Raw genomic sequence first — 22,216 nt, 5'->3', positions numbered from 1 at the left:
GCTGGGTGAGATCATCCGTGGTTTTGGGGTGGAGTTCCATCAGTACGCTGATGATACTCAGCTGTACATCTCCACCCCAGACCATCCCAACGATGCCTTGGAAGTGATGTCCCAGTGCCTGGAGGCTGTGCGAGTCTGGATGGGGAGAAACAGGCTTCGACTCAACCCTTCCAAGACCGAGTGGCTGTGGCTGCCGGCGTCCTGGTATAGCCAGCTGACGCCATCGCTGGTTATTGGGGGCGAATCACTGGCCCCCACAGAAAGGGCCCGCAACTTGGGCGTCCTCCTGGACGCATGGCTGTCTTTAGAAGGGCATATGACTGCCGTGGCTAGGGGGGCTTTTTATCAGGTTCGCCTGATACGCCAGTTGCGCCCCTTTCTGGATCGGGACTCCCTACGCACAGTCACTCAAGCACTCGTCACCTCTCTTGTATTGTAATGCTCTCTACATGGGGCTCCCCTTGGGGTACACCCGGAGGCTCCAACTGGTGCAGAATGCGGCCGCGTGGGGGATTATGGGAGCGACAGGGCGCTCCCATGTGACTCCTCTCCTGCGCGAGCTGCATTGGCTTCCGGTGGACTTCTGGGTGCGCTTCAAGGTGTTGGTGATCACCTTTAAAGTGCTCCATGGCTTAGGGCCAGGGTACTTACGGGACCGCCTTCTGCCACCAATAGCCTCCCACCGGCCAGTTCGCTCCCACAGAGAGGGCCTCCTCGGGGTGCTGTCGGCCAGACAATGTCGGCTGGCGATCCCCAGGAGGAGAGCCTTCTCTGTTGTGGCACCTACCCTTTGGAACAATCTACCCCCAGAGATACGAGTGATCTCCGACCTCCGGACTTTTTGTCGGGCCCTAAAAACTTATTTTTTTCAGTTAGCCAGTCTGTCTTGATTTTATGGTTGGTTTTAAAATTTGATACGGATTTTAAATTAATAAATTTTTAAACTATGGGCCAAATTTATCTAATTATTTTAAATCTATTTTTAATTGTACTTTATGTATAAATGTTTTTTTATTTTGGCTGTTCACCGCCCTGAGTCCGAAAGGAGAAGGGCGGTATAAATAAAAATTCAGCAACCATTCGAACTTAACAGTGGTGCTGGACAAGTATACCACAGCTAGTCCTCAGAGTTCTGGCTGGCTTTGCTGGCTTCCTATAAGCAAAGACAATGGAGAAGCTGGCAGGAGGTCACAAATGGAAACCACATGATATCTCCGCTTAACAGCAGCAATGGAAGTGTTGGAATTTCTTTGATAAGTGTCATGGTCATGTGACATTGCATTTTACGATTGCATCTCTTAATGGTGGAAATCCTGTTCCCAATTATAGGACTATCTGTAGTTGAAACTAGATTTCACAGGCTCATTTTCAAATATATCATAATTAATTAATTAATTAATTAATTGTATCTTTACTGCCTATTCCATAAGACACTACACCAGACTTGGGCATTTTACAGCCCCCAGGCCACATCCAGCTCTTTGGCTATCTGGGTCTGGCTCATGTGAGGTCAGTCGGAAATTAGAACTCAAATGTATGTAAGCACACCGTAGGAGGCAGGAGAAGAAGGTGAGTTAGGTCCAGCTCTGCGCGGTTGCCGTGAGTTCCTTCAGTCAGCTGGTGGCCACTGGACGGCGAGGAAAGAGCACTTTTCTGTGCCTGTGTAGCAGCATCGCCCTCGCCTGGAGCAGCCTAAGGAGTAGAGTTGATGGCGTTTGAGGACATCAAGTAAGGTTACATTGGTTCGGCCCTCCCCAACATCCCAATTTCTCATGTGACTCCTTGGAAAAATTAATTGCCTATCCCTGCTCTACACAGTTAATGATCATAAAACAGAACTAAAGAATAGCAATTAAACTGTTAAAAAGTCAGTCCCCTCAAACGAAACGAAAATAGATCTTTGCAGAAAATAGCCAGCTATTAACCCTGTTGACATAAAAGTGACAGCCTGTTAATCTCTGAAGTCTGCAAACTAAAACAGGCTGTAATAAATTCCCAAGACAGCAAGTAGGACCAGACTCTCTTTCAGTTCCTGCTTGATGCTTGTAAATCCATCCACCACTCTTGGAATTCCATTCTTACCGCAGCCTCAAGAGCTTCATCCCAATCGTTCTGTAGAGGGTTAGGTGAGTTTTCTGCCAGAACTCTATGCCTTCCAAAGCAAATGAAATAATAAAAACACTGGACTTCATATAGTGCTTCGGTATTTGCATTCAACTTACTTCTTTATCAAACTTACCTAGTGAACTTTACAGAAAGGTACTGTTTTGCAGTCTAGTATCTGTCATGTGCCATCCCCCACCACTGATGCACAGCCTCCAGTTTGAGAAACATGATCTTAATCTGTAAAGTTCCTACAGAGTTAGCGTGCATGTTTATGTAGAAATTGATATTTTCTTACCCATCAGTTGTCTATGCTTTTAGTTATTTTTTAATTTTGAAAAGTAAAGTGAAAATAAGCACATCTGTATTTTGCACAGGCATAGAAAATTTTGAAAGCAAAGAAAGGGCCTGGGAAAAAAGGCCATTTAGATTCACCAGTCCTCCTCTCTAGTTTCCTGTATGTGTTCATCTTGCAGTAATAAATGAAGTCTGTTTGCTGAGAAACTGCCAAGATTTTATATATTCAATTTAGTGCTTTTTTTTCTGTTCCCTTTCTCGTTAATATGGAAAAGCAAAGAACTGTCAACTCCATATTATTTTTCTCTGTGTAATATTTGGGGTCATTTTCCTTATTTTAAATTGCTTGACATTTCATTCCCTACTCTGAAAAATTCCCATCATATCACAGCCTAAATGCATTTGTTTTCCCCAGTGTAACTAACAACTCTCGGATTTTAAGTCTGTTGGCACAACTGGAGAAGATCAATGCAGAATGTTTGGTAGAAGTGGACACTGCCAGATATGTTACATCAAAAATCCTTCACCTGGCTCAAAGTCAAGGTAAATATTACAGGTACTCATTAATTGAGGTGTATGCATGCATCTGTATTATTAGTTCTCACATACATTCTATATAATGTTTAAACAATTATACAGTATATTTGAAAGTTGATATAGATAGATGAGAACCTATTTTCATGGGTTAGGACAAGCATCTGGCAGTTTTGCAGTATGGCTAACTAAGCCTCAAACAAGGAACACCATTACAAACAAATTCTTAAGTCACACAAACAATTTTAAGCAGTTGAGAGCTAACCTGCCTTGTTTGGTATTTACTTTGCTTTTCTTCTATTTGTTCTCCTATCCTATCTGAGCTGGCTAGTACATTTCTTCAATTATTATTTTACCTCTGTAAGAACAATGCGGTGGTCTAGAGGTGAAGATGCTCGCCTTGCACTTGAAGATTGAGAGTTCAATCCTAGGCAGCAGCAGATGTTTCTCTATCAGGTGCAAAGAGAAAATATCTGCTGCGAACTCCGTGTAGGCTTCAGGCTGGGCATCTGGCCAAGAAATGCTCAGCTCCATTCAGTCATTCTGACTCCACCTTGGTAAAAGGATTAAAGGGTCATTTAAAATACAACAACCCGTTCTTAAATCAACATAAAAAATGGACCGTAGGTGTTCAATTTTCAGTTTTCAATGTTTTTAAGTTCTATTCCCGTCCATATATTGCACCAGTATTTTATTCTGAGCAAAAGTGACAGATGATCTTTATCCTGATCCGCCTGAGTTATCTCCTGAAATTTATTCTTCGTGATTTTCAATCCCTGGCTTTTAATTAGCTTGTAATTATTAATGATTTTATTAACTAATAAAAAGTCCATTCTTTATCCTTGATTTCATCACCCTGTAAAGATCTATTGGGAAAAATCAGGTTTAAATTACACAGTTTTATGCATTGTAAGATCATGCATCTTATCAAAAAGTTGAATAGAAATCCTTTAAAAATACATTTTCAATATGAATAACTATTCTGGTGATACTTTTGGAACAGATTACTAATTCTGTATTGTATCCATGCATTAAGAAGAAACCTTAAGTCAATAATCAGAGAAATATATTTTTCTTTTTGTTAAGTTAATCATGCTTTAAGCGAAACCTTTGCGAAACCTTGGGATCAATCATTAGTTGCAGAAGTTAATGCTTAATTGTTACTACCACTTTTTACATGTTTAAACTTTTTTTTAAAAAAACCCATCCCCTTGGACATTTGTATCCTGGTACCTAGCAATCACCACAATCTTTTCTGTTGCCTTAGGATGAAAAATAATGGAGCAAGTCCCCACTCCTCTCTATGGTGAAATACTCAAAACACTTCAGGTTTTGTTCTCTTTGAACATAAGCCACTTGACATGAATCAAGTAGGGATGTTTACGTATAGCCTGGAATAAATTCTTTTTTGTTTCTTCTTTTGTGTATACTATTAATCTTGAGCAAACTGAATATTTTTCTTACGGGATATAAGCTAGAATCTGTAACAAACTGTTATGATTTGAAAATGTTCTTGCTACTGCCTTTTCCCACTTATTCCATTCTCTATTTCAGGGGTCTCAAACTCGTCATGGCGGTTCACATGACATATGACTTTTCCCCCCTTCGCTAAACCAGGTGTGGGCGTGGCCAGTGCGTGATGCATCCAGCCCGTGGCCCGCGAGTTTGTCAGCCCTGCTCTATTTTATTCCTGATTCTTCCTTTTCCCCTTTTCATTTCCCCCCCTTCTTTCGAATGGTCAGCCTGAATGGTCTTTAAGCATTAACATTGACTTTGGACTGTTTTTCTCTTTGATTGATTTTTCTTGTGGTAGGTAGAATTTCCTGGTTATAAAAAGATTGGCACTTAGAGAATGCCTTGCTATAAAGAATGGCTAATATAATATTTTATATTTAAGACTCAGACTTTAAAAAAATCTAGATGATCCACAATCTCTAAAATTAATTTTTGCTTTTGTATACTTATCTTTTCTACACCTTTTAAAAGTCATATACATTTAACAATTAGATATCAGTTTATTCAGTTAATAGAAGAATATACAACTTTGATTTCAGAAAAAATCAGAAAAGATATGACTGCCAAAGGTTCAACAGGGATAGAAGTTATTCTCTCAACTTTAGAGGTAACAGCATAAACATCATGTTTTCTTGCTCATTTGTGTAGTAATTTGTTTTATTTATTTTTTTAGGGCTACTATAGTGTGAAAGATTGGAGTTTTGATATAGTTATGTAAACATTAATTGTGTAATTGTGTATTAGGTGCAGTTAAAACAATTGGCATCTTTTGTTGTTTGGACTGTGCTATTTGTTTAACATGGGAAAGCCAAGGGCATGGTACAGCTGGAATTAATAGAAGTGTGCCACACTTTAGATTCAAGTGCAAAAAAAATACTTTGGAGTGTGATGGAAACACTTATATCACCTGTCTATAATTGTTTAAAGAAGGTTTATCATGCTGGAAAAAAACCCTGGTGCTTTAAAGACTTGTAGGTAGATACAACGTGATGAGCCCCACATACTCCACAGCACATTTGTAGATTGCCAAAGCCTAAAAATTAAATTTTTATATCACCATATTGAAATTAGTAGTCAACAGATATGACAAATATTGCACATAAAACATTTATTTAGTTGATTTATGTAATCACACAACTTGCATGCATTAAGATTCAGTATAACAATGAGAGGAAACTTTTGCAGGCTAATGCAAAAGTTAATTAAGGCTACAGTTAATTAAGATTGTAGAGTGATCATTTTTGTGTTCATATATATTATGACCAATACTCTTGACTTTCTTTCTGTTTGTTCATTTCAGAACACAAGAGATTTTCAGACTATATTAAACATCTTAAATATCTTAATTGAATTGGTGGCAGCAGGCAAGTATCTATTTAAAATGATTGATTGTAGGTTATATATTTTAGAAATTTTTGTCTAATATATATGAATTGTTACTTTCCTACAATGTAACATACAAAGATTAGTATTTTAATGTCAAGAGAGTAAATAATTTCCCACATAAATTTGCAGTGGTCATGTAAAGAAATTATGCCCTTATAAAATCAGTTTATTTTAAGATTGCAGCCAATGGCTCATATTTTATTTCTAGGCAGCAGTCGAAGAACAAGTTTTCTCGTTTCTCGAGGAGGGACACAGATTTTGTTGCAATTACTTGTGAACGCAAGCAAAGAACCCCCACCAAATGAAGAATTAATGGTGCTACTACATTCTCTTCTTGCTAAAATTGGCCCCAAAGGTAAATCGAACCCAAGTGAACTCCCAAGTTTTTGTTTGTAGTGTGATGAGTATTGCTGGAATAAAATGCTGATTTTGCACAAGTGCAATCCTTTATTATAAGTAGCTTTTTGAAAATCTGTTGTAATCTAGAATACTTGTTAAGTGACTGGTTGTAAGTCGAGGACTTCCTGTATGCAGTTACACACCCCACTGTTGCTTACATAACATTATATTTGGTTTTTTTCCTTAAAATGCTTATATTGAATTATTTATTTCTTTTTTAGATTTTTTATCCCACACTGATTTGTTTATAAGTAACTCAACAGAGCAAGCATACATACTTTTTCCTCCTGTTTTACCCACAATAGTCCTGTGAGGTGGGTTAGACAGGATACCTAAAAATTGTTTTCCCCCAAACCAGTAAACCAAGCTCAAATGTTCTGCTCTTTGTCCTATTAAAGGGGATGTATATGAAAATGGGAGATAATTTAATTTGGTTGCAATACTAAAGCTTTAGGATTCTTAGAAAGTTTTGCCTGCCACTATGAGTTTTTCCCTTTCTGTTGATCTCCTAGGCAAATCTTCATTTTTCTCATTTAATTCCATTGATATTTTATTCAGCGTTGACTCTTTTATGTTGTCCTGCTGAACATTTTATTCTTCCATTGTTTACAAACTTTCTATTCTACACAGGATGCTTTGAGAAGAGTGAAATGGATGAGCAGAATAATGTATATAAATTTCCTGAAGCATTAAAATTAACCTGGACACACTTTTTCTCTTTTGTTTTGGGTTTTATGTAGCTCTAACTGCTTGTATCCAACAACAACAAAATTGACATTTTGAGAAGCAGTGGAAGCTATTACAAACTTAGGATAAATCTTAAGAAAACTAAAAGAGATTTCCTCAATGGAATAATTAAAAAAAAAAAACCTTTATGAATGTCACCCAGGGAAGAATTGCTTCTTACAATTCATACTATTGAAGCAAGCAGGAAGGGTACATTTATTTTTCAGTAAATACTAAACATAGCCTGAGGGTGAATTGGCATTTAAAACACATGAAAATTTAGAGCGATTTGTAGCTGTGAAATAATTGTGTTTATGATAAGTATAGTCAGTGGTGAATTGCAACAGTTAATTAAGATCCCAATCTAATGACTTCTATTTCATTAAAACAGTCATTAAAACGTAGTGGGCCCAGAATCTTGATTGTAAATATGAACAGGTTGCTAAGCAGCCAAAATGGAGTAATGTGACTGGTGGGGCCCTGGCACAGGTTTTTTATCTACAATGGATGGAAATGCTTAAACCACCAGCCATAAGTCAAGGACTTCATATAATTAAATGTACTTACTATGTTACAGTATGTCAGTAAATTTGAATTGGAGAGATGCTCATATTTCTGTCCCTTTTGGGTTTTCAGATAGAAAATTTGGAGTAAAAGCCCGAATTAGTGGTGCTTTAAATATAACTCTGAACATAGTGAAACAAAACTTGCAGCATCAAAGGCTAATTCTGCCTTGTCTTCAAGTGTTAAGAGTGTACTCAACTAATTGTGAGTATTGTTGCAATTTTTTAACAATGTATATCCATTAATATAGGTTATCTTTCAGACTGTTGTCTTACTGAAATAGCCAACCACTTTTCATCTTCAGTTTCTGCACTGTTGGAGGAACATTAACTTCTATGATATGTTGATATTTAGTTCAATACGTTGTTTTTTCCACCTGCGTATTATATCTGGGCCTCATAATTTCCAAAGCATAACAGTTCCACCCCCATAGTTGATGGTTGACATGGTATTCTTTTCTTTAAATGCTTCAATATTTTTTCTTTTTTGTCTGAATATTTCTTGAGATCAAACAATATAATTTCTGTTCCATCAGTCAAAAATGCTTCATTCCACAAAAGCATGCTTTAGAAGTTTTATCATATAATTACAATTGTGTTTGCATGCAACTTTCCATTAAGCCATAAATGAATGGGTGTTGTGAATAGATAGAGGGAAAAGTTTTCCTAAGTATTGCGCTACCAACTTAAATCCACAGAAGATGGTTACCAAAATCTCCAGCATTGATCATTAATAACATACTGTTAGTAAAATGCTTATTAGTTAGGATTCATTCACCAGTGATGGGCTTGAAATGAAGACTCTTAAATTTGATCATGGGAATGTTAGAATCACCTTTGCACAATAAATATTATTAAATATTGATTGTATAATAAAACTTTTATTTGGCAATTGATTAGCTTATCAATTCTAAAAATCAAATATATTATATGAATGTATGAGAAATACTGAGGTTACCTAGTGACAGGGGTGAAATGCTCCCGGTTCGGACCGGATCCCCTGATCCGGTAGCGATGGAGGCAGGTGGTTCGGAGAACCGGTAGCAAAAATCCCTGCCCCCCCATGCCCAGCTGAGCCGCGCGATCATCAGAGGCTTTTTTTTTTTACTTTTAAAAGCATTTTTTCTACAACCTCTTCAGCTGAAAAAATGCTTTTAAAAGTTAAAAAAAAAAGCCTCTGATGATCGTGCGGCTCAGCTGGGATCGTCAAAGGCTTTTAAAAGAAAAAAAGGCTCTGCTGATCAGGCAACTCAGCTTGGATCGTCAGAGGCATTTAAAAGAAAAAAAACTACAGAACCAGTAGTAACAAATTTTAGATTTCACCACTGCCTAGTGAACAATGCAGTAATGTAGATTTCCCTCCAAAACTCTTCACTTAAGATAATTTACCAAATATATATGCATATATATCTTCCATTAACCTGAACAATAATATATCAAGTAATTATACTTGATATCTGAAATCATACTATTTAAATAAAATAATTGAAAAAGAAAATATTTTGTGGTTTTTGTGAATAGTGGCAGCAGCACATATTTATATAGTGATGTAGATTGTTGTTTTTATTTTTAGCTGTAAATGCTGTTTCCTTGGGTAAGAATGGAGTTGTGGAATTGATATTTAAGATAATTGGTCCTTACAGTAAGAAAAATACTGGCGTTATGAAGTAAGTAGAACATCTGGACATTTGCAATGTTAAAGATAATCTTTAAAATATAATCGTATCTAGTAGTTAAAATGGGAAAGCTGAGATTATTTTAATACCTCTTTGATATACAAAGGAAAATAAAAACAGGAAATTAGGGGAAGGAAAAAGAGAGGGGGCAAAATATGAGGTACAAGGGGAAAAAAAATTCTATAACAACCTCTAAACTTTTCAGTTACATTCTTGTTTGTTCTGTTTATAGGGTTGCTCTAGATACCCTCACTGCACTTCTAAAATCAAGTAAGTGTATGATGCAGTTAGAGAGCATATGGAATGTGACCAGATTAATATTTGATTTTGCAGATGAAGCAAGTGAAAATTAATCCATAAAATACAAATTATCACTCTTGTATACTGAAATCATGAAACAAGAACTGATTTGAAATACAGAAGAATTGGTAGTAGATAAATGTTATCTACATTTTGAAATAGTAACTGACTTTTTGCCTTTTTTCTTGGGATTGCTTCTAGTATCTTTTAATTGAATATACCCCCACAAATTCTTTTCTTGAAATCTCAGTGAGGTTTCTAAGTTATTCCGCAACAAATTTGTGAGCATATTAAGATGAAGTAGTGTATGAGTTGCTCACAGATATACCCTATATATATATATATAATTTTGAATGGGACTTGAGGCATATAACTTTCCAGTCAGTCCTTGATTTCTGCCCTATGTTGACTTGTATATACAACCATTGTTATTCATAGCTGTTATTTTGTACTTGTGTGTCAGCTGATCCTAAAACCTATTTCAGATGTTTCTCTCTTAATATTTTATCATAAATGTAGTAGCAAGGGAAGGAATAAATTCTATATTCATTCTAATTCTATATTACTCAATTATTCATTTGCTCTCATAGTTGCCAGAAGAAATATCAAGTTGTTTATTTATTCTAATACAGCTCTAAATATTTTTTTCTTTAAGAAACAAATGCACGGAGAGCTGTGGATAGAGGCTATGTCCAAATGCTGTTAACAATTTATGTAGATTGGCACCGTCATGATAGTCGGCATAGACATATGTTAATCCGTAAGGGAATCTTGCAATCTATTAAAAGTATTACCAATATCAAGCTGGGAAGAAAAGCATTTCTAGATGTTGATGGGATGAAAACTCTGTACAATACTTCACAGGTAAATTTTAAAGATTTTATTGCTATTATAAGGGGTATATATACAATTTAAATGGTAGTATAAACGTTTTGTAGATAAACATATAGAATCTCTATATATATTAATTCTTCAGCTGAAAAATTATGATTCACAAGAAAATATATTCGGTGTGCACTAGTATATTTGATACTTACAAGTTTTACAAGCAGTCCTCATTTAGCAACTGCCTCAGATACTGTCCATTCAGAAATATGTTGATAATAAATGGTAATAAAAATTGATTTTCTGATCAACAAATCTTCAGTGTGAAATTGATTAATGTCTGGTCACTTTCAGGCAGCTGCTGTATCCAACCATGGGTTGTAATCAACTAATTAAGGTCACAAAGCTGAACTTGTTAACTTGCAGTTACTCTTCTTAGGGAAATGTGGCACTGTAGAGAAAAGCAGCTCAGGAAGAATAGCTTATTTAAGCACTCTCTCCGCTCTGTGAGGAGACCAAAAAGGGGAAAAACATGGTCAGTCACAGGTGCTTTATATAAAGAAACTTTTTCTGAATGTGATGACAGTTACCAGTGATCTTTGCAATCTCTCTCTCTCCCCCCCTCCCTCCCTCTCCCTCCTCCAACTGTTTTGCTTAATGACCAAGTCATTGGAACTAATTGCAGTTGCTAAATAAGAACTACCTATATTGCTAATCGGTAGCATATTTTATTAGTCATAGCTCTTTCTAACCAAAGAAGTTTTTATTTCTAAGAAGGCACCCTGAATAGTTTATTTACTGAACTTCTATACTGACATGTGGTATAGCAGGGGTCTCTAATCCCTGGTCCGTGGACTGGCACCAGTCTTGGGCATGCCAGAAACTGGGCCGTGCAAACGAGTGAAGCCCCATCCTCGGGATGCAGGCACCATGTGAAACCACGCCCCTTCTGGTCCATGGAAAAACCTCTCTCCAAGGAATCTGTCCCTGGTGCCCAAAAGGCTGGGTGCCGCTATGTTATAGGATCCCCAGCAGTTAACAATACTGCTTATATAAATTATCCATAATAAACAATATAAAATCCCTAATCAAAATGTATACATTCATAGAACATCCATGATACAGCAATGCAAAACAGACTAAAAAATGTATAAACAAATACAATTATATAACAAATAGTCCAAACAAAATCTTCATCCTCTAAATGCATGCAAGCTCAATGGTACTGTATGTACTGCACTTTGATATGGCCCGAGGGCTAATCAATAAAGTAAACTTAAAAAAAACATTTTCTCAATGTGGAACTAAGTCTGATTACAGTCAAATTACATTATAGTCTGTTTCAAAAGACAGCTACAACTGCTGACAGGGAGACCCTTGTTGCCCTTGCACCCCACCCCACCCTCCTTTTCATGGAAATGAAATAATCCAGTAGCCTTTTCCAGAACAACTAACTCATCAGGTTAATTATAGTTAAAGAAGGTGATCCTAGGTCAGCGATCGAAACCGGCACTTTAAAATTGCGCCCAAAAGTCTTTCAGTGTACTGTAATGTGCACTCAACCGAGGGAGGCCTATTAGCAAATTGGATATTGTATTTTTCACCAGCTGCAATGTCCTGGTGATAAACAGATACTGTCTTGAAAGAACAAAAAGGGTAGGAAAAGAGTCAGCCAATGAAGACTGGGGCGAGTCTTGCTCATATCCTATATCCTATGGTTCCAGTGTGAGGATATCAGTTTCTCTGCCGGTATAACTTCTCTCTAGAAGCCCTTGAGAGTTAATAAGAGCTACTCGATGAATGAAAGAAAAGAAAGTGCATATAAAGTGCAAAAGAACATAAACTATTTGAAGTTGGCTTTCGTGTTTGCTGCATCTGTGCCATTCAAATATTATTCTCTTTATTTATTCTGAAATAAATACCACCTATTTTCAACTAATTGCATGGAAATTTTCAATTGTTTTGTTTGTGGTTTACCTATTCTTAGGGCTTCTGAACAATGAAATGGCATCGGAGCATAACACATAATCAGGCTGTTACTATAGGAGGAGTTCAACATAGACAAGATTCATATTATCATTCAACATTTTAGATTTTCTAGAACAGAAACTATGCCTAAGAATTGCTACACTTTGAAATAATTGCAACATTTGTATTGCCATTTCTTGATTTCCTTGATGAGGGTGTGACATTGTCCAGATGAGGGTTGTATCAGTCGGATCTGATGCTGGCTGAGTCATAATTTTTGACCACTCCCCTTGCTCCGCCCCTTTCATGCCCAGTTTAGACTCAGTCGGCCTGAGAGAAACATCTCCTACAGATCTGGCTATACAGCCCAGGTCTGTTCAATATCACAGAATTGTAAGTCTTTTTGACCACCTTTTATTTTCTCTTGTTTAAAATTGTTACTTCCCCTTTAAATTTTTTTCCCCCCTTCTATTGTAGCCTGCCGGTTTTGCCTTGCTAGAGCGTCCTAAGCTGCAGGCTTTGCTTCGCTCCTGGCGGCGGCCATTTTGAAAGCCCCATTTTAAAAGGGAACTTTTTTCCTTTTTCTTTTTCCTGTCTTTTTTGGGGGGGATTTTTTTGAACTATCCCACCAACGATTGTTTAAGGGGCCCTAGACCACAATACCACCAACAATAATAGCGATTCCCTAATTTTAAGGGAAATCGCCAAATCGGGCCGCCGCCCACGCTACAGCGATCCCAAAACCGCTGATCAGCTGTAGAGCGGTTAATTGAAGCGCCGCGGCAATTTTAAAAGGAAAATTTTTGCCGCTTTGCCACCAACGAGTCTGCAAGTTTGGGGGGGGGCAGCAAGCTTCTTCTTGCCTCCCCCTGTGGCATTTCCAGCCAGTATTTTCTCATCGTGGCTGTGGGGGCGCTGAGGAGGTCCGTTTCTAGGCTTGCCTAGACAGATACCTCCGGAGCAGAGTTTCCTCCTGCTCACGTGTGACCTGGCAGCCATCGTGCTTAACGCCAGAGTCGTTGCCATCTCAAATTTCAACCACGTGGCGAAACTGAAACCAAAAGCTATTTCTCCAGTCGACATCGTGGTCGCAGTGAGTATACTAAAGATGGCAGATCGCTCTTCCCATGGGGAGGAAAATACTATGTACACTGGGAAGAAATCAACTTCCAAACGTAAGCACCTTTCTAAACCTGAGGAGAAGGATTTAACAAAGAGGCATAAATCTCTAGAAAAGCAAGTTAGTGAGGTGCCTGCAACTGAGCCTGGTAAGGGGACCCCCCCCCCCATCTACCCCCCCTCCTCCCATTTCAACTGTTAGCCAGGCCTGGTCTTCGGAGGGAGAGGGTAATGTTCTTCAACAAGACCAAAGCAATTTGCAAAACCCCTTTGCAAGTCAATTAATGACCCCTGCAACTCCTGTATTTGGTGGCCATGCAGCTGCAGCTGCTTCAACAGGTGAATCCTCTATGCCTGTGCTAACCCCTGAAGATCCTTTAAAAAATGTGCCAGAAGGATTGAGAATTCTGATTGAACAGGCCATTGCTTCTAGAATGGCAGCCAATATTCATGGTCACCACTCTGGCTCTGCTATTTCAGAGCGATCTGCCCGTATTAGAATTTCTCCTGCAGTCAGTCTTACTGGCTCTCATTCTCCTGCAGCCTCCAGAGTTAGTGAAGCCTTTGTGTTTGAGGAAGAGAGACATTCTGACCTATCAGATGATGAGGGGATAATCCAAGATCAACCTGCCTTTACAGGATTATTTCCCCCCAATAAATTCAAGTCTTTATTGCATAAGGCTCGCTTAACAGCCGCCTTAAAGGAAGATGAATACTTTCAAGAGATGCAGGAGGCTCAAAAGGGTGGACTACAGGGACCTTTTTCTGAGCCCCCCCCTGAACTTTGTTATGTACCAACTCCACAACTGTTCATAGATGTGGTAAAGAAACAGTGGGCTGGGCCTGCAACCATGGCATCTGCACATGGTTCAGATAAGAAATATTATGCTGTTGCTCCAAAGTTTGCTCAACTCTTGCAAGTTCCACCTGTAGACAGTCCTGTAGCGGCCCTTTCCTCTTCTTCTTCATACGTAACTGGGGATACTTCTGAAGGTCTAAGGCCAGAAGACAAAAAGTTAGAATTTCTGTTTAAAAAGAACCATCAGGCCTCGGCATGGGCAATTCAATCAGCTTCATCAGCCTCATTTTTTAATAGAACTACCATCCTTTGGCTTCAACAGTTACAGGCAAGGGTACCCCCCAGTGAGGTTCGCCTTCATCAGGATATTAATAAAATCATTGCTGCCACTCAATTTTCGGCTGATGCAACCTTGAATTCAGCCAAATTTGCATCCAGAGCCTTAGCCTCTACAGTTTCAGCCCGCAGGATGCTCTGGCTTCGCCAATGGCCTGCTGACCTTAAGGCCAAATGGCGCTTGGCTGCAGCTCCATATTCTGCAAACAAACTATTTGGGGAATCACTTGACCCTCTCCTTGTAGAGACACGGGACAAGCGAAAAATTTTGCCCTCAACATACAAACGGGCTGAAGGAAGACCCTCTCCATATTACAGAAGGCCTTCCTTTCGTTCCTACCCCCAGGGAGGCCCCTCCAGGCAGGAATATCTTCAGGGATCCTATCGATCCTCGGACCGTCAATATTTTCGGGACAGGAGCAGACAATTCCAGCCCAAACGGTCCTTTCGGGGTTCTGGTTTCCGCCAGTCCCGCAGTCGTAAGTGACTCACTACCAAATCCTCCAGTAGGGGGTCGCCTGTCCCTCTTTGCGGACAGGTGGGAAAGGTCATCTTCAGACCTTTGGGTTCTTTCAGTTGTGAAATTCGGCCTCCCCCTGGAATTTCTCTCCAGGCCTCCAACCCGCTTTCTTCAATGTCCAACTTCCAAAAGCGAATCCAGACGTCAATTAATGAACCAAGCAGTTCAGCACCTACTACAGATTCACGCCATAGAGGAGGTCCCCCACGATCAATGGAAACAGGGGTATTATTCCATCCTGTTCGTAGTTCCAAAGCGGTCAGGGGGGTGGAGAGCCATTCTGGACTTAAAAAATCTCAACTCATACATAGTGTATCGCAGATTCAAAATGTGTTCACTAACCTCTATTCTTCAAGGGATTCGTCCCAACGATTTTCTAGTTTCCATAGACCTCATGGAGGCTTATCTTCACATTCCCATCCTGCCAAAGCATCGACAGTATCTCCGATTCAGCTATGCAGGAAAGCATTTTCAATACCGGGCTCTTCCCTTCGGACTGGCATCTGCACCAAGGGTCTTCACAAAGGTCCTGGCGGTGGTGGCGGCTCACCTGAGACAACAACCGGTAAGAATCCAGGCTTACCTGGACGATATTCTGATTCAGGCTCACTCTCAAGAGCAAGCCTTACACGACCTACACCTCACGATTCAAACCCTGAACGACCATGGGTTCTTGGTCAACTACAAAAAAAGTCAGTTAGTGCCAGTCACCAGGATCACACATCTTGGCGCCATCATAGACGCAGCCCAGGGGACCGTCTACCTAACCTTGGAACGACGGTCAGACATCAGGGACCTAGTAGCTCTCATTCGCAGAACTCCATCAGTTCCATTGGCCACTCTATCCAAGCTCTTAGGCAAGATGGTCTCCTGCGTCCAGATCGTCCCATGGGCACACCTTCACGCTCGCCACTTGCAGTGGTTCCTGCTTCCTTTTCAAAAGAAACGCCAAGCTCACACCATGTCAACAGTCAAAGTTCCACTCTCAGTCAGGCGATCGCTAGGTTGGTGGACATCGCCTTCTCTCGACAAGGGGTGTCTCTTCATGAATCACGACCGACTTGTACTCACTACAGACGCCAGCCTTCACGGATGGGGGGCTCATCTTGCATCACACGTGGCTCAGGGCCGTTGGTCTGCATCAGACCTCGCCAACTCTATCAACTGGCTGGAGCTGAAGGCCATTCGTCTCGCTCTCACGCACTTTCACCGGTTCGTGCAACACCGTCATGTTCTGGTGTTGACAGACAATATAGCGGCGAAGGCACATGTCAACCGTCAAGGGGGCACCCACTCAAAGCGCCTCATGGAGGAATCATTTCGCCTGGGCAAGTGGGCAGAACAACACCTCCTCTCCATCAGAGCGGACCACATTGCGGGGTCGGAAAACACACAGGCGGATTTCCTGAGCAGGACAGAGGTGGACAACAGCGAGTGGCAGATTCATCCCGACATATTTCATCAGATTTGCAACAGGTTCGGCATCCCAGCCATAGATCTCTTCGCCACACACCTGAACAATCAGCTTCCTCGCTTCTTCTCGAGGTTCCCGACGCCAGGGGCGGAAGGGGTCAACGCTCTCCGTCTCACCTGGCCGCCGGGTCTTCACTATGCCTTTCCACCGCTGCCTCTGATTCCGGCCCTGATTCGGAAGGTCATCGCCGACAGAGCAGAAATTATCCTCGTGGCTCCCCACTGGCCACGCCGTCCGTGGTTCGCAGACCTGGTCAGTCTCTCCACATTTCACCCTTGGAGAATTCCACCAGACGAGATTGTCCTGCGTCAGGGGAACCTTCTTCATCCGGACCCTCAGTGGCTCCAACTGACTGCATGGCGCTTGAAGGGGCCCGTCTAAGGCAGGACAATTATTCAGATAGGGTGATTCACATTGTTCAAGCCTGCAGACGTAAATCCACAGTCAGACTCTACAATATCTCCTGGCTCGCCTTCTATAGGTGGTGCCGCTCCCGGCAGATAGATCCTGTTTCAGCCTCACCTGCCCAGATCTTGGAGTTCCTCAGAGATGGGTTTGACCGTGGTCTGGCCCATAGTACCCTTCGGAGACATGTGGCGGCTCTGTCTACGGCCTTGTCCAGTCCATCCGGCCGACCACTCACTCAGCACCCTGTGATAAAAAAGTTCCTGCGAGGAGCCAGGCTCTTGCGGCCCTCCTCGATTCATAGATACCCTACTTGGGATTTGCCCAAGGTCCTTAACGCTTTAACTGAGACTCCCTTTGAACCCCTCCGCACGGTTCACCTTCGCTTTCTCAGCCTTAAGGTGGTTTTCCTTATAGCCATAACTTCAGCCCGTCGCATTTCGGAGCTGGCAGCCCTCTCAGTTAGGGAGGATCTCTGTGTTTTCCGGCCGGACACAGTTATTTTGAGATTGGACCCTTCCTTTATTCCCAAGGTTAATTCCCCCTTTCACAGGGCCCAAGAGGTTATTTTGCCCAATTTCTGTCCCCGGCCCTCTCATGCCTTGGAACGAAGGTGGCATACCTTAGATGTACGGAGGGCCCTAAAGATTTATATCAAAAGGACTGCTCCCTTCAGGAAGTCAGAGGCTTTGTTTGTTTCCTTTTTGCCAGGCTCCCTAGGGCTCAAAGTCTCTTCTGCCACAATTGGTAGATGGATCAGGGCTTGCATCGCCTCGGCATATCAGGCCCAGGCGATTCCTGTTCCCAATAGCATTACTGCCCACTCCACTAGGAGTGCTGCTACCTCAGCAGCTTGGGCGACTCAGGCCTCCCTTGAGGAGGTATGTAGGGCAGCCACCTGGTCTACCCCCTCGCCATTTATTCGTCATTACAAGATAGATACCTTTGCTTCTGCTGAAGCGTCATTTGGCAGGAGGGTTTTGCAGCAGGTGCATCGTGCGAGGGTCTCTCCAGGCCCTTCGACATCCCGCCCTTGAGACAGCCAAATCTTTGGTATGTCCCTCATCTGGACAATGTCACACCCTCATCAAGGAAATTGGGCATTGGTCTTACCTTAAATGCCAGATTTCTTGAGGGGGGTGACATTGTCCAGCCCCTCCCTCTGTCTCAGTGCCTGTACAGTTTATTGTTCTTGTTCAGTAGTTTTTTTCCAGTTGTCCCGTTGGACCGATTTACTTCCTCCTGATAACGGTGGTTCCTGTTGGAGATACTTCTGGTGGCATTCCTTCGTCAAAACTGAGCATGAAAGGGGCGGAGCAAGGGGAGTGGTCAAAAATTATGACTCAGCCAGCATCAGATCCGACTGATACAACCCTCATCTGGACAATGTCACCCCCCTCAAGAAATCTGGCATTTAAGGTAAGACCAATGCCCATTTAATGTTGCAGCGACTTATTAGAATTGTATTTGTGTGCATGCATATACAATATGTAAGGACATAAATGAGGCAAGAATTCCATTCTAAATGAGTTAAAACATACTCTCTTTGTAACGTCAATTGTTATAGTTCATAAAATATTTTATCTTCTGTAATTTAATACATGAGTTTACTTCTATAATAGGAATGCCTTGCAGTAAGAACTCTGGATCCACTTGTCAACATTTCTAGTCTGATAATGAGGAAATGCTATCCTAAAAATCGTCTTCCGTTACCGACCATTAAAAGTGCTTTCCATTTCCAACTACCTGTTATGCCTGTTAATGGACCAGTGTATCAGCTGTATAGTTTGCCTCCTGAAGGTATGAGCAATTTTAAAACTATGTAATTTAGAATCAGAATAGAGCTGGAAGGGACCTTGGAAGTCTTCTAATCCAGCCCCTGCTCAAGCAGGAGATGCTATATCATTTCAAACAAGTGACTGTCCAGTCTCTTCTTAAAAACCTCCAATGATGAAGCACCCACAACCTCTGAAGGCAACATTGTGGTCTTGTTTAAATTGCCCTAATTTGGGTATTTGATGCCTGTTCCTGAAATCCTAATATCACAATAAAAATTCTCTCTTGTAAAATAATAGACTACTTTTAAAAATTAATATGCATTCCTGTACTGTATAATTGCTACAAAACTAAAATGTATATCTACAGCACCGTAATTTTAATTTTGTTCTACTGACCAAAATCAAATTCTTAAATTCAAATCATTTTCGATGATTTTATCTTCCATCATCCTGTTTTATTTGTAGTATTGGTTTTGTCAAGTGAAGTAGTTCACCAACTTCCTCCTTGTCATCCCTCCCCCCAAATCTTTCTGGATATTGGGGGGTGGGGATGTTCCACAATAGTAAGAGCTGTGCCATATGGCATTGCAGTCAGTGGGAGAAGCAAAATTACATAAAAATAGTTAAGAGTTTTGTTAGTGAGTAATATCTCACTTATGCACCCATTAGATGTATTCTTTGCCTTCAAAATTTTAAAATCTTATTTGAATATATTTATCTGATGTAAAGAATAAAAACAGTTATAAGTCTAAAATTTAAAAAGGAAAGTATCATTTTTGATACTCTGTGCAGTTGTTTTAAAAACGCATTGTCCCATCGTTTTTGCTCTCATATGTGAAAGGTAACTGTCTACAGCAGAGTTCCCCAACCTGTCTGGCTTTGCGGACAAGGGTGGGGGGAAGGGAAGGTTCTGCGTGAGTGGGCGGCAAGCATGTGCATGCGGAGCTCCATTTGTGTGAGCAGTGTGCATGCATGCCTGCCACTCATACAAATGGAGCACCTATGCAAACGCTTGCCTGCTGCTTGAGCAAGTGGGGATGCGTGTGCGTGCACGTTCATTCTGTTTCTGCAGCCTGGTGGCAAATAGTTCACAGCCCATTAGTGGCCCATGGCTGAGAGGTTGGGGACCCCTGGTATACAGTAAAGAGAAGGCTGTCTTGCTTTTCAAATGTAGGAACTACATACTTTGGGAGTCATTCTATAACTCTTGAAGCTTGAAGTTAACAATGGATAGGTTTGTAGATTAGCAATGTGCGTGCTCTCAACTAAAAAGATGAACTATGTTTCTATTCATTTTATAGAAAATATGCTTTTTCTGTAGAATAAAATTATATTGAGACAGCAATAAATAAATATAAAAGTGTATTGTGGCTAGGTTAGAATACTACACAACAATAATTGTAGGTACTTGACCATAAAACACAATAATTAGCCCAGGATAGAGGCTTAAAAATAATAAATTAAACTATTAATATGCCTGGTTCAAGTGGACTATCTTTGTCTGGTTCTGAAATGTTAAGAACGTTGGCCTCAAGTGAGCCTCATTGCAGAAAGCTTCAGGGGCAATGTTGTGGAGACTGCATTCATGTCTGTCTCTTTCTTGCTTTTGGAATCATGTTGTCACTGGAAGAGCTTGGCACTTGGTATATCGGATGTCTGGAAGCTGTGGGGGCCTGAATGGGGGACAATAGGTTTTAGTTGAACCCTGGCAAGATCAAATGGCTTTGGGTGCTGTCAGAGTGTTTATAGCGTGACAACTATTTTGAGATAACTCAGGAGCAAAATACAGGACACAGAGGTTCGTCTTACAAACAGTGGTTTGTAAGCTTCAAGATCCAGGACTTTGACCAAATCTCCCACCCCAATGGGTTAGGCCCGTCCCCCCACACTAGCAGAGGAAGCATGCTGTGAGTCCCATTGGCCAGGAAATACTGGTGTTGGGGTCCAAGAGAAGAGCTTTCTCTGCCGTAGCACCCAACTTTGGAACATCTTGTCCTCCCAAAGTGAGATCAACTGTAACTCTCCTTACTTTTCACAAAACTTGGCTGGGGACTTGAGACTTCACATTGAAGGTAGTTGTTGGACCAGTAGTAGATCCCATCTCCCACCTGCACATCCTCTGCTCCCTCCCTTCTCATCTTTGAATAACCTGTTTTTTTGGCCTGGTAGAGGGATGTTAAATATGGGAATATGGCAAAAGAGAGCAGAAGGAAATTGCTCCAATTCCTTCCATAAAACCACAATAAAATGAACTGAAATTGTATAGCCAAGTTTGGTGATTTTGCTGCCAGCATTTAGCTCATATATTATTGTGTGTGATAGGGCTGATCTCGGTATAAAATGCTCACTTTCAAGAATTTTTTTTAAATGGAAAGTCTGTATTAAAATACTGATAGGTGCAAAAAATAAGTAAACAAAGAATTTTAATAGCTACAGTCTGTTAATTCTGTCTTAGATTGAGAAGCATCAGTGTATATGGAGTTGGGGTGGGGAAATAAGGTCAGTCACTCATAAAACATTTTTGGAGACTATGGGACCCTCTGTCTCCCTGCAGTATATCTGGCAGGGAGTATTGCAGGGAGATAGAACTGCTGAACATGAATTGATGTGTCTTTAATGAATAGGACATAAAAGCTGTTGTGTCCCAGTTTTCAGCAAGTTCTATCTCTATCTTATCCACTTTAGGACCCTCCCAAGTTCTCAAAATAAGTTTTCTGAGAATGAACTATTAATGAAGAATTTAATATACGTAAACACTGTCATTCTGTAGTCTTATCTAATGAATCTCCTGGGTAAAATACTGAATAAACTTGTTTGTTATCTAAAGAATCTATATAATTAAATATACAGCACATGGTGTCATGGAAAGTTAAGTTTTTATGTAGTATTAGGTTCCAGTTGATGAGTGAGAAGTTTCACATGCATCATTTCTTTTCTGGGATATACATATTGTAGAAAACGTACATCTGCCCTACTTATAGAGCATTTTATATCACAGTGGATGACGTAGTAGATGAAAGTGATGACAATGATGACATCGACACAGAATCTGAGGTTGAAAATGATAATGAAGATGACATAGATCAACATTTTAAGGTTAGTAATACTGTAGAAGAAATAGCATACATTCTTAATTCTAAAAAAATTATTTTTACCCTTCAGAGAAGTTGCTTATTTGGACACCGGAAAACAGTGTGTTTTGCAAATAATGAATACATTAAAAGTACTTTTAGTAGACTTCCAGTAAAAAAAAAAAAAGGAAGGAAATAGTGTTGAAACATACATTGATTTTTTTAAAAAAACAATAAGTACATTTGGGATTGCAGTGTTTCAGAAAACTATACAGTCCTACAAAATCCACTTTTGTATCAGCATGTGTTGATTTCTTCCTCTATTTTATCAAATTTGATAATTATTTTAAAAAAGCAAAGAATCTCCTGACTAGTCACATGAAAAGCCAGACTTTTGTCCTGTCATCTCTGAAAGCAAGTAA

At 40.4% G+C, this 22,216-nt stretch overlaps 2 protein-coding genes across 8 annotated transcripts in view; both read left to right on the top strand.

The window, feature by feature from the left end:
- Nucleotides 1-22,216, top strand: part of AGTPBP1 (ATP/GTP binding carboxypeptidase 1) — a 65,927-nt gene that overhangs the window by 17,328 nt on the left and 26,383 nt on the right. For 5 of the 7 annotated variants that reach the window (XM_070938674.1, XM_070938673.1, XM_070938672.1 and 2 more), the window contains exons 3-12: nucleotides 2,816-2,943; nucleotides 4,989-5,056; nucleotides 5,750-5,817; nucleotides 6,048-6,190; nucleotides 7,597-7,728; nucleotides 9,097-9,190; nucleotides 9,432-9,469; nucleotides 10,155-10,363; nucleotides 18,568-18,745; nucleotides 21,722-21,819. In XM_070938674.1, coding sequence (XP_070794775.1) covers nucleotides 2,816-2,943; nucleotides 4,989-5,056; nucleotides 5,750-5,817; nucleotides 6,048-6,190; nucleotides 7,597-7,728; nucleotides 9,097-9,190; nucleotides 9,432-9,469; nucleotides 10,155-10,363; nucleotides 18,568-18,745; nucleotides 21,722-21,819 — 1,156 coding nt within the window. Of the gene's footprint in view, nucleotides 1-2,815; nucleotides 2,944-3,974; nucleotides 4,305-4,988; nucleotides 5,057-5,749; nucleotides 5,818-6,047; nucleotides 6,191-7,596; nucleotides 7,729-9,096; nucleotides 9,191-9,431; nucleotides 9,470-10,154; nucleotides 10,364-18,567; nucleotides 18,746-21,721; nucleotides 21,820-22,216 lie in introns of those variants that run through there. The other 2 variants (XM_070938675.1, XM_070938676.1) reach the window with 2 other exon arrangements.
- LOC139313478 (uncharacterized) lies at nucleotides 13,696-18,359 on the top strand. The gene is made up of 3 exons (XM_070939081.1): nucleotides 13,696-14,382; nucleotides 14,792-15,631; nucleotides 15,883-18,359. Exons 1-3 carry the CDS (start codon nucleotides 13,696-13,698, stop codon nucleotides 17,980-17,982), a joined length of 3,627 nt encoding a protein of 1,208 aa, XP_070795182.1. The 3' UTR covers nucleotides 17,983-18,359.

This window comes from Pituophis catenifer, unplaced genomic scaffold (genome assembly GCF_029215685.1).
Source record: "Pituophis catenifer annectens isolate HBS135680 unplaced genomic scaffold, rPitCat1.0.hap2 SCAF_2, whole genome shotgun sequence".
In the NCBI taxonomy this organism is placed as follows: Eukaryota; Metazoa; Chordata; class Lepidosauria; order Squamata; family Colubridae; genus Pituophis; species Pituophis catenifer.
Note: the sequence above shows the minus strand (reverse complement) of the source record. Positions and strands in the feature narration are given on the sequence as shown.

What these genes read in the sequence shown, in the direction of transcription:
- LOC139313478 (XM_070939081.1), top strand. Translation starts at nt 13,696, where the DNA reads ATGACCCCTGCAACTCCTGTATTTGGTGGCCATGCAGCTGCAGCTGCT. An exon ending in TTTCCTCTTCTTCTTCATAC is followed by an intron (nt 14,383 to 14,791) that starts GTAACTGGGGAT and finishes CTCTCCTTGTAG; the next exon opens with AGACACGGGACAAGCGAAAA. An exon ending in CTCACCTGAGACAACAACCG is followed by an intron (nt 15,632 to 15,882) that starts GTAAGAATCCAG and finishes TCTCATTCGCAG; the next exon opens with AACTCCATCAGTTCCATTGG.